Consider the following 12,500-nt stretch of genomic DNA (forward strand, 5'->3'; position numbering starts at 1 on the left):
TCATCAGTAAAATGTAAAGCTTTTATACTTTTGCGGTTAGGTACCATTACACCTCAAATTTTGGAGGATTTTGTTTGCGGCTAGTTTAGCTCGCTAAGTTGTCGATCAAATTCATTTTTCGTCTGTTTTGGTTTAGGTACACTGTTAATCCTACGGCAGCTTTAAAGCATTTCAATTTAGCAAGAAAAGACTCTAATTGGTAAGAAACACTGTTACATTAAAGTGCTTAAATTAAAGTACTTTTCATTTTTAAGACATATCAAGTGTAATATTAATATTTCTTTGGGTGTCATTGTTCGCCAAAACACGATAAGGTTTAAGGCAGCATTTTGCCCTGGAACAAATATAGGCCAGACAACAGGTGTACATTTTTGACAGGGTCAACGTAACCTGCGAAGCAGGCATTCCTGTTCGTGCGGCCAGTTTGCGGAAATTTGTTTGGGAGCTCTTCTTTCGAACAGGAACGCTTGCTACGCAGGCTAGGGTCAACGCGACGTACCTCTTTTCCGCCGCTTTCGCTCTCACGGTTGACAATAGGGTGGAGCACTTATGCAAATCTAACACATATTCATCTGGTCATTCCCAGGAAGTTCATTGAATGTAAAAACTTGTTTTGCAGAGTACACTTGCAGAAAACATGTTTCCCTATTTTCCCACGGTGATTATCTCGGCTACACAGCTCGACACCTTTTTCAACGTGTTGCTGAACACAAAAATTCGGCAATCCGCAAGCATTTTCATGTAGCGCATGGTAGGAACGAGTTGTTAAATGAGAGCCATTTCAAGATTCTGAGAAAGTGTCAAGGCAAATTTGATTGTTTAGTGTTTGAAATGCTTTACATCAAGAAATTCAAACCAAATTTGAACGTCCATATGGATTCCATTCGTGCGAAACGTTTAAATTATTCTTATCCCTTATTGTTCGTTTTAGTATTTATAGATCTAAGTTTTATACATTTTTGACTTGATAATGACGTTACGGTAACGTCGAAACGTTGTCGATTTTTCTTCAACATTTTAGTTTTTTAGATCTTAGAATGTTTTTAAGAGATGTTCTGTCGCAATTTTTTATTGTCAAATGTTTGTCTAAGTCACTTCTTTTCCGTAAAGGTTACCTCATATAGATATTGCACCTGAGCACTCTAAAACTATGTCCAACCATGATGAAACCGCGTAATTTAATTAAATGGTAGAGGTTCTGTGTTTCACATCGTTATTAAGTTTAAATTTCGCTTCAGTAATTAATACAAGTTGTTGTCAGTGAAACCGTTGTAGGGATTGCCGGCTTTGATACCTTTTTAAGGATTAAAGGCTAACATTCAAAGCGCCAACTTTCAAATTTCGCTTCAGTGGTTGACGTACTGTTCTCAAAATCGTTTGATAGAACTAAATTTCTATTTCCATACCTTTCTCACTCGCCGACGCAATAGCACAGCAACTCCGACATGTTTTGATCGACTGCGTGTTTTATTTCCTCCTTAATTTTGTTAGGGGCGAAAAAGCCGTGTATAATATGATTGAAATCTGCCTTAACCCTGATAATGAGACACTTGGAGGCGAAACATTTGAAGCCGTGGATGGAGATGGCAGGTAATGATGTCATAATTGCTTTCTGCGTTATTGTCTCAAAGTCATTGGAGAGTTTATGAAACAGCAAACGACAGGTTGCTGTTTGTCGTAAAAGCATGAAAAATCTCTTATTCTACGTATACCTCTGCCCTCTTCTTTGACAACAGGAAAAATATAGATTCTTTTGGCAAACTGCAAATTCAAGCCTAACGTTTGCCGTAAGCGCGATGCTATAAATCTCTCAGCTCTATTGTGGGTGTACTTGGACCGTAACATCTGGATTTTTTGGTCTTTTTTAGTCAAAACGAGAAACAGGATTCAGAGATGATGGCTGTCCGCACTGCTGAGAAACTGCTTAAGGTTCAGTATCTTTCAAGTTTAATGGGGGTTTGGATCTGACGTCACAGCGGTAATGTTAGTGTACAGAACAATGCTGTAAAATGTCTTTTGAGAATTTGACTCTATTATTATGCAAAAACTTGTGGAACCATTTTCTATTGTTTTGTACACCAACATGGTCGTCTCATCACATGGATGAAAACCAAGGATATTTTCTTCTCTGGGTATTGTTGTACACGAGGAGATGTTAATAAGGCGTGGCTCCGGCGTGGAACACTCCTTGGCCAGACGACGCCCCGGAAGACATGTAAATACAATACACAAAAGCGTTAAGAAAGTCCACTCCAAGGAAACAACCTATTGACTCTTAAGAAGGGGAGGTGGAGTTGAAACCGGGGTCAGGAAAAAAAAAAGCCAGAGGTAGGGGCAACCCTTGCCCTTAGCTCTCGCATAACAAGGACTACGAGTCTCTGCGGCACACCCTTATGCAAAATTTAGAGCACCCTCTTCTTCACCACTGATAATTAAATGGGACGACACTCATAGATCTAGGCACTGAAGATATCTTTGATGACTGGGAGTTTCACTAATTAAGGATTACTTCCAATTTTCTGTTGTTTGAAGATTGTTTGTTCATTACAAAATATGCAGCTGAAACTGCGTTGTTTAACGTTTTTAGGATTTTAAACCAAAGGGAAATACTGCAAAGTACCGCATACTGGAGAACAATGTCCTCATGGCCTCTAAAACAAAACCGAATGTGGAGAAAGCTTTGTCTCAGTTTATGGAGATTGCTACTTTAGAGGTAAGTCAGAACGGTCGACGGGATAAATAGACCTCTTTTGAACCCGTAATGTTGCTCTGGAGAGCGTTTTTTTGTTTTTGTTTCTTGTTTTAAAAGATTGCTGCTTGTAATTTGACAGAAAGAGAAACAAGAAACTCAAAGCCTTTCGCTCTAATTTTTGAGGCGTCGGCTCTCAAATCTCACCACAGAGATAAAATTTCTTCCATCAACTTTCTTTTGGTTAAAACTAAAATTCCAGAACTCACTAATACGCCGACACAGCAACACGCTTTCTTTAGAAATCCAGTCCGTCAGTTTGGGATTTACTAACTTAATAAAACGTAATGAAACGGTTTCGCTGCGACTGTCATTGATCTTAAAGGGGAATCGACACAATGGTTTTACTGAAACAAAAATCCTCTGACCGGATACTGCTTCATATGAAAGAGAAAGATGAAACGTGTCTTGTAAAGGGCCATTTCAAATCAGCACTGGCCTTATCCTCAAGACCCTTAACCCTTAATTCTGACTCCACTAAACGAGCATTCAAAGGGAAATAGTTTATTAAGGAATGTGCATTCAGCCATCTACTGAATACACACGCTGAAGATATTTGTTACAATACAACAGCATGAACAACTTGAATGATGTTCCTCAACAGATACGAAAAACTACTCCTTATTTGTAGCCAAAAAGGTGGAAACGTATTCACCATCTAACGCAGTAGCACTGAACTTCAAAGTAGAGGTACCCCCTAAGCGCCCCTCATAATAAAACAAGAAAGAAAAATGAGGTCACTGGGAAGACCAACTGACGTAGAATGGCAAAATTCGCCGGCGAAAAGCTAATATAGCGATCGAAATCAAATGACATGCAGAACCTAAACCTATCAATCGTGCCAGCAGAAATTCGCTCCCAGGTCACTCAATCGTCAGAAATTACAATTGTCTCAGTGAAGTTTTCAACCCCATTTGGCCATTTGCAAGGCCTGCTTGAATGAAATCTGCAACCACTGAAGACTTGAACTCTTCTCTCTCGGCTACTTCACCCTGGAACGCTATTTCTACCGACCCACTCACTGAACTTAAACGTCAGGACAACTGCGCTACTTAAGTATATTAAAAACTGGCTTTATTCATTGATTCCTTTCTCAATAACCTGTACATCCACTGAATACGGCAAAATTGCTGTTCATTTTCCTCAGAATGACAGTGTGTCTGCTCTACTGGGCATGGCAACTGCCTACATGTACTTGAAGCAAACACCGAGGGCACGTAACCAGCTGAAAAGAATCGCAAAGATGAACTGGAACGCATGGGTAACCTGATATATTAATGCTTAACTAGATTACAGATCCACTTAGACAGGAAAGCGCAGGACAAAGGGTAGCCATTCGTTCCTTCATGTATCAAACGGAGCAAAAACAAGGGCAATGCGCAGCAAACTTGGTTCAATTTCATGACATCCATAAGACCAAATGTAGAATGGAATACTTAAATAACCGCTTAAACTGTAGAACAACACAAAAGAACTACGGTAAACTTTACGGCGAAGAGATTCATTGATGGAAAAAAATGAACACGATTCAAATGGCTTGTATTTGGATTATTTCGGTAAAGATAAACATCTTTCGCTCTAAGTTGTACTTTCAGATGCGCTTATTCGGAACTTTTTCCTCTTATTTAATAAACATGCACTTATTCTAAGATATAAAAAACCAAAGAAAAACTGTTTTCCTCGTCCTTCAGTTAGAATCTGACCTATTGGCTCCTGGTTCTCTGGCATGGCGTTAGTGATTTATTGGTTCTTTTCGATTACAATTCAGGACGCAGACGAGTTCGAAAGAAGCTGGTTGTTACTTGCTGATATATACATTCAGGTAAGAGCAGTTAACAGATGTATTCTTTCCTTAGCAGACTCTCTTTTGTTGGCAATTACAAACGTTATAGGAATAGCTGTAGCTCGATTAGTTGGTGTGCGACCCTTGGAGATGGAGGCATGAGAGGAAAGTGGAAAAGGGAGGCTGACAGGGAGAGGGCTGGGGATGGTTACAAAGAAATTACATTGGAGAGGTTGAGAGTGCGTTCCTTTAGCTTTCATTGATACCAGTTTTTAACTGAAACTGACGGAACAACCGACGATGAACTGAGGAAATGACTGAATTTGAACAAGTGGTCATCTCTAGGGGTGAACAACTGGTACCCCACTTTGAGCGATGGTTTTCGCCGACCTGGGGCCCGTTTCTCGAAAGTCCCGATAACTTATCGGGCCCGACAAGCCATTTACGCAACTGCCTTCCGCTTGTCTTCATAACCTAGGCTTTTAACATGTTTTCAAGATAACAAAAAGGAAAATGATAGTGAAGTTTGTTGACTTAGAACTCTCTCCTTTCTTAAGATACAGAGGGAATTATGACACCCGAAAAAGGCCCGAAAGGTTTCGGGACTCTCGAGAAACGGGCCTCTGGGGCCCGTTTCTCAAAAGTCCCGAAACTTTACGGGCCGTTTTCGGGTGTCACAATTTCCTTTGTATCTCAAGAACGGAGAGGATTCAATTCGTCAAACTTCACATATATTTTTCTTTTTGTTACCTTGAAAACATGCTTAAAGATCGGCTTTCCAAAACAAGCGGTTGGCAGTGTCACAAATGGCTTTTCGGGGCCGAAAAGTTTTCGGGACTTTCGAGAAACGGGCCCCTGGTTACTTAAATTCAGGTCCCGGCATCAGGTTTTCTCTTAGCTAAAGTTATGTGTATGTGGCGTAAACTGAGATATTAGGGAGTTTTAGCACGAGGACAGCGGCAACGTCTCTTCATAATATAACTTAGCGCTATCGTAAGTATTTCTCGATTATTCCATCTTGTTCCCTTTGGTCAATAGGGGCTTACTATCATGTAACTGGATTTATAGGAACGGTTCTCAAGTGAATGATTTCCGGTTGTACGCTCATCACGTTGTCGTCAAAACCTGAAATTTGGTGATTTCACCTTATTGTTTGGTGGACTACGGCAAAAAATGCACTGAAATGCGTGCTGCACTTCAAGCACCATTGTTTTTCTTTCCTTAACCAATGATGTTCTTGCTTTGTGGCGTTGTTGTTGCCGTAGCCATCTTTGCGTTTCTAAAAAAACTCCCTGTTGTGCGCATGCGTTGATAGAGAAAGATGCACATTGAAGGGATTAGTTTTTGACGAAACTGTGGTGTTGCTTCGGTTGGGAGTGAAACACGAAAAATTTGGTGTCATCAAACGAGGTCATAATGGGAAATTAACCGCCGTAAGAAAATTTTTTTTACTGGCGGTTTCGAGCGTTAGCCATTCGTCAGAGCGAATTCAAGAGGCACGATATTTGATGGGGATGTTGTTCTACATATAGAAGGTATAGTGCGTTTTCGCTCAGGTAACCAGTATTCATATTTGCACACTAAAACAAAAGGAAGAATTTTCTTAAAAATAGAGTTCAATTCCCAAAAGAATATTTCACTCCCCTAACGTGGCCGCGGTTTCTTTGTTTCACTTCTCCATTATGGCCGCTATGACGTTATGTGAACACACTCTGTAGAAGGTCTGAGAAATTGAGAACTTCATAGATCAAATTCACAAATGGCGGGCAATAAATTATTCTTTTGCTAATAAGAGCAACAAGCATCCTTCAAATCAGAGTTAAAGGCCTTTTACACGACAGAAAAATTTGGGTCCGGACCCGTCAAAAAAGCGGTACGGACCCATAACGTTTGCAAAGGGCCATAGACGCCTATGGTCCTGTAGAAACTCCAGTGTTTCTTTACAAACGTTATGGGTCAGTACCGCTTTTTTGACGGGTCCGGACCCAAATTTTTCTGTCGTGTAAACGGCCTTTATGGCCCCAAAACCGAAAAAAACACGGGTCCGTACCCATGCCAAAAGACATGATCCGCAAAGTTTACACGGGCAAAAATGGTCCGTACTCTTTTCTTGTCGGGTCCGTACCCAATTTTTTTTCTGTCGTGCCTTTTAGTCTCCCTCTACTAACTCTGCTCAAATGAAACATTCTCTTGTATTTTGTCCATGATGCAAACGAGGCTAGTTGGTCTAATAACCACAAGGACAAAAGAATAGTTTATTGGTCGCCATTTATGAATACGGTCTGTGGGGAGATGGGAATTGTAGACTCCATGTCATAAGCTTCTGATTTTGATGTATCCTGTCACAGATGACTTAATTCAAGGGACTGTTTTAAAGCAGTTTTCAAATGACTGTCGAAAGAAATTGCGCGATTGCAATTGCTACGCTTAGTGATTGGTTTAAAACTCTCGCGCCAGTTTATTAACCAATGAGAAGGAAAAGCGATTTTTCCCGCGGTTGAGCAAGTGACATGAAATTGCTACGAATTTGGATTGGTTCAAACGTTATTTGCATCTGCTATGATTGGTCGAAGTAATCACTTTGGTATTTGTTTACGACACTCAATTGAAAACCGCTCAATTGTTGTTCTGTACTGGCTACTTGCATTGCAATGTAGCCCTTGCATGGGTATCCCGTTGATTTTAATTTTTCATGTGATGTTTTATTTCAGTCTAACAAGTATGATATGGCTGGTGACTTGCTTAAAAAATGCCTACAGTACAACAAGGTCAGTTCTCATTCGCTACATGTAAATCACATGCACTTATTATTTTCAAGGACAAAATACGCAAAGGTGTAAACGCTCATTATTGCAAAGAGAGAATTATTCTTCGATCTAAAAACTGAAATGTCAAAGAAAATTAGACGATATTGCGTGTGTTATCAAATGCAATGAGTTCAGACAAGGGTACGCCCCTTCGTTGTTTGACTTTCACCGAATGGAGAAGTGCGCACTTTCTGGTCCCTTGCTGTTTCTTTCCAGCGAATTGATGGTTTTGTTTTTGAGAACTGGATGCGGGCTCCCAAGGTCTCCTTCACAGTTACTCTTTTTGCAAAAACGGATCTATGTGATGAGTATTTCAATGAACGTTTTCACTAGTGACGTAAGCACAAAGCACAAGCATAAGTTGCTTATGCTAGTGAAAACGAAGGTCGACATAAGCATCAAATCCGCCATTTTGGTCAAATGCTCAGACGCGGGGAATCTGGAACGATTGCTTTGATTGGCCAGACGTAGCAAATTTCCTTGTGCTTATGCTGCGTTTCGTTTTCACACGACGCAAGCGAACGCAAGCTTAAGCGCAAACACGAGGGAAAGGAAACATTTTGATCATTAAACTTGTGTTTGTGCTTGCATCAACCCCGTTTTCACGGTGAAATAGCGCTCTTTTGCTCGCGCTTGTGCCTGTGTCGCTAGTGGAAACCAGGCTTAAGTAAGTACTCTCTTTGTAGTCGTGTTGTAAAGCTTGGGAGTATATGGGTTACATCATGGAAAAAGAACAAGCATACAAGGACGCTGCCAGGAATTACGAGAACGCCTGGATTTACGGCAACCAAAGCAACCCGACAATTGGTAGGAAATAAAGCTTTCTGTAAGGGAATATTACACTGGGTACGCCTTACGACTTTGATGGCGAGGTTTCCGTACTGAGAATGCGCATTAGGACTTTCTTAGTGCGCATGCTCAAAATTGTCTTATTGTAGTAGTATTACTTGTACTCAATGAAAAGTTGCTGCTTTGCAGCTAACGAGAAGCAAAGGAAAGCTCTTCACGGATCTCCTCGATGTCGTCCAGTACTTTGGACGAATAATGAAACTATTAACCGGTTTAAAAAAAAGGTGACGTAGCAGCTCTCTTAAGGTATAATGTGATTGACTCGCTACCCTAACCCAAAAACAAGAGACTAAACAATTGAAACAATGACTTAAGACTTAACAAACAATAGAAGCTGCTCACAATACCAAACAGTAGCATGTTACGAGAGCTGCTACACTACTGTAAAAAACCGCTATAACCAGTTTGAATTTTGCGACTCTTGTTAACGCATTTGTTCTTACCAGCAAAATTCAGCTTTGGTGATTTAACGCCTGCTTAATGGCGGAAGAGTGGAACGTTGCTTTGACGTCGCGTCGCGCATGCGTGAAAGAACATCGAGAAGTATAGTTGCCGGATTGTTGCAATATTGAATAGTATGATTTTATGTTAAATAATTCCTATTTTTGTTCAGTAAAAATCATTTTATATTCAAGGCGAAAATTTTCATTCAATAATTTCTCCTGTCCTGTCGGCCAGTGGATGAACAAAGTGACATTAAAGAAAAATGGCGGCTGCTATGAAGGCTTCGTGGGAGGAAGCACTGTTTTCCATTGGTAACCCGTTGATGGAGCCGGAAATCCAAGATAATCCAAAAATCTGGTAAACTTACTTTGTACGTCTTTTGGGGCTTACTTTTGCATCCCAGTATTGTTATACATCTTTAATCCTTCCTGTCTAAGTCCAGATCCATTTCAACCAACGCACGCAGTACAGTTACTGTTAAGTAGTAGTGCTACTTCGGGAGAAACCACAAGTCAAATTTCCATCTCCATCAACAGGTTATCAATGGAGGACAGTGCTTCCTCCGATGAAGCCTCCATAGACGCCGCCATTTTTCTTTACTGTAACTTGTTCATCCGCTGGCGGACAGGACAACAGAAATTATTGAATGAAAATTTCCTCTCGAAAATAAAATCATTCACCGAAAATAAAATCATACACTGAAAATATCAATTATTGAATATGAAATTATGCAATTGAATATTGCAACAATACGGCAGCCGTAGAGGAGATCCGGGCAGGGGTTTCCTCTCCTTATAGAGGGAAATCGAGGACATCTCAGCCAAGCAGGGTAGTGCATATATTGGTCGCAATTAGGATAGAGTTTCTCTTCAAAGTAGAGGAAATGCATCGAACACCTGCGTTTGGCAAAGCCGGATGCACTACAGAGCTTATTCAAACCTCAAGGTTTTTGTGAACAAAAAACAATTGGGATTCCGTTATAAGTTTAAACCGTGACGGTGAAAAAGGATAAAATGTAAGCTGGAGTTTGGCATTCGTCTCTTGTAAAATAATGGTGAAACATGAATGGAAATACTTGATATAACCTCACAGTGGGAATCGGGTTTGGAAAGGGAATATTTGAAAGTGAAGCTGGAACCTATTAGCATTTTCGCAGCCTCCGCTTCTTCTATCGCATTCAAATCGTTTCTCGCGGATAGGTCGTCAAAGTTTTGTAAGTAACTTAGGCAATTCCAAAGAAATTCTGAAAAAATTCTAGTTGAGAGCGGGACTCGGACCATGAGAGTGATCAAATTTTTGAGCATTCATTATCAAATTCTCCCTCTTACCGGATAACAAACCGATGCCGCGACTTCCCAGCCTCCTGGCCCGGGCCGCTCGAAGCATGGTTAGCGCTAACCAGCGTTAAATACCATGGAAACCTATAGGTTTTGATACCTCTTAACCAACGGTTAGCGCTAACCAGGCTTCGAGCAACCGGCCCCAGATTGCATGAGAGTAGAGCAGTGTGGCGGGAAGTCAGAAGATCTTGGATTTGAGTACCGTTGTAGCTTCGAGTTTTTTAAGGTTTTCTGTATGCAACTGAAAAGATGCTTTATACCTGCTAAAGATTTTTTTTTCCTTAGAAACTGAGTAGTAAGCAACTACGTTAGATACAACAGACATTCAACTACGGAATGTTATGGTTGAAGTAGCGAATCCCAAAGAGAACACTAACTACTTTATTAGATTTGTATGGAGCTGTAGGACTAGCTCTATGTTGTATCCTCTCCACAGGTTACAGACTAGCCTTCAACTACCTCAAAGCAAAGCGCTTCGTGGACGCAATCGACGTTTGTCACAAGGTACAAATTAAGTATACATCATCCACTTGAGCTCTTTGTCCTGAAAAGTCAACTCCACAGTGCTGGCGCAATGTAGTATTCTTCTTTGCGAAAGTAGCATAAGTAGCTTATGCTAGTGAAAACGATCATCGACGTAAGCATCAAAATCAAACACGGAATCCGCCATTTTGTTCAGATTCTCAGACGCGGGGAATCTGGAACGAGTGCTTTAATTGGCCGGACGTGGCAAATTTCCTTGTGCTTATGCTGCGTTTCGTTTTCACACGACGCAAGCGAACGCAAGCTTAAGCGCAAACACAAGGAAAAGGAAACATTTTGATCCTTAAACTTGTGTTTGTGCTTGCATCGACCCCGTTTTCACGGTGAAATAAGCTCTCTTTTGCTCGCGCTTATGCCTGCGTCGCGAGTGAAAACCAGGCTTTAAAGACACCTGAAAAATTCAGGTTGCTTCAACGGGATGCGAACCCATGATCTGCGCGATGCCTGTGCAATGCTCTACCAACTGATTTATAAAGCCACTCAGTCGGGGGGCAGGTCAATTGGTTGGGTTCATGTGTTTCCGTGAAAGGACTCGATGAATGAAACAAATGTATATGTTTGATGTTTCACCTATAACCCGTACTTCAAATACATAAATTTATTTCATTATTCCAAATTCCTGCGGGATTAAGCGCAGATGACGAAATCATGCAGATAGCACGTAGCTCTTTCCGTCCTCTAATTTCTTTGGACCGGCAGCTCTATTGTATTTAATATTGGGTTCCATTGTTTGCGTTGTGTATATATATATATATATTTTGTGCCCATTGTTTTCTGAACCAATCACGAAGTTTTAAGAGAGAAACAGGCTTAGCTCAATCGGTTAGTGCCAGGCCTTCTGAGGTGGAGATCGCCAGTTCGATCCCCGTTTCAGTCAATCGACGTCTCTTTCGACTTTCCTCTGATCCATGTAGCTGTAGCTTTGAATACCCGTAAAACGGAGCATTGACGGAGGAATGGGGTAAAACGTGCGCACCGAGGGCTTGAAAAAAATGTCGAAGAGAGACCAGAATCGGTTTCCTAGCCCTTTTCATTTAATGCCTAAAGCAATGATATAGGTGGTAAAAATACACACACCCTTCGAGAGACCAATGGGATGTCAGCCGGGTCGTATCGAGGAAATCATCGCATTGGAAAGCTCCGACAGGGATGGCGAAAGGGAGGCATCGTGGGCAAATGGTTAGGGCAGCGGACTTGCAATCAAGAGTACCCGGGTTCAGTACCCGCTATGATCACCACCAAGTTCAGTCCGTGTTCAACTTCGCAAATGCGCTTTTAAGAGCCAAGGGTTCTGCCTGCCGCCTGTTGGGATTCTAGGAGATTTCTCGTGTTTGCTAAAAGCCCTGAGGGAAGCGGTCACTCAAGTCTTATCCTTGTTGTAAACTTCGTCAGTCCCGATTTTTCCGTGGTCTTCGCCGTTTGCTTCCGTTTCCTTGCCCCTAGGTTTTTGAGGATGAAATGTCCTTACAGTCAATGAACTGATGCAGTTGTTTTAAGACCAGTTCTCTCATTTATCGAGTTAACATTCACGTTTCCGCTTCGTGTTTTAGGTAATCAGCCAGCATCCAAACTACCCTAAAATCAAGAAGGAAATCTTAGACAAAGCCAGGGCAGCATTGAGAGCGTAACGGTACAGATCACCACAACTGAGGAACTTACTGCAGTGGAAACGAGAACACCAGCTTGAAATATTTTTTCGCGTCATTTTAGCCACTCAGCGACTACTCTATTCTTTTCATATATTACATATAATACAATGTCGCATGACCGACGGCCAACGCTTAATTTAGGAGAGAATATGAATTTTTTTTCTCGTTGGCTGAGGTAATACCCAAATTCTTCATTCGTCATTTTACGTTATTAGGGAAATTAAGCGCGTGACGTTTCTTAGACGCGGACGGCAACTGGTAGTGAACATTTCGCATGCCACGGCATTAGCAGTGTCTACCAGATCTTTAAAGTAATCTTCTAGGGAAGATACTTTG

General features: G+C 41.2%; 1 protein-coding gene across 1 annotated transcript in view; it reads left to right on the plus strand.

Annotated features, from left to right (window-relative positions):
• LOC137968935 (tetratricopeptide repeat protein 21B-like) overlaps positions 1-12,500 on the plus strand; it is a 54,133-nt gene that overhangs the window by 41,087 nt on the left and 546 nt on the right. Inside the window, exons 34-43 of the mRNA XM_068815401.1 lie at positions 137-199; positions 1,492-1,590; positions 1,869-1,929; positions 2,588-2,713; positions 3,897-4,010; positions 4,518-4,571; positions 7,244-7,300; positions 8,026-8,146; positions 10,409-10,476; positions 12,066-12,500. The exon at positions 12,066-12,500 is cut by the window's right edge and continues 546 nt beyond it. Of these exons, the coding sequence (XP_068671502.1) occupies positions 137-199; positions 1,492-1,590; positions 1,869-1,929; positions 2,588-2,713; positions 3,897-4,010; positions 4,518-4,571; positions 7,244-7,300; positions 8,026-8,146; positions 10,409-10,476; positions 12,066-12,143 (841 nt within the window). The 3' untranslated portion in view covers positions 12,144-12,500. The remainder of the gene's footprint in view (positions 1-136; positions 200-1,491; positions 1,591-1,868; positions 1,930-2,587; positions 2,714-3,896; positions 4,011-4,517; positions 4,572-7,243; positions 7,301-8,025; positions 8,147-10,408; positions 10,477-12,065) is intronic.

Source organism: Montipora foliosa, chromosome 8, assembly GCF_036669935.1.
Source record: "Montipora foliosa isolate CH-2021 chromosome 8, ASM3666993v2, whole genome shotgun sequence".
NCBI classification, from domain to species: Eukaryota; Metazoa; Cnidaria; class Anthozoa; order Scleractinia; family Acroporidae; genus Montipora; species Montipora foliosa.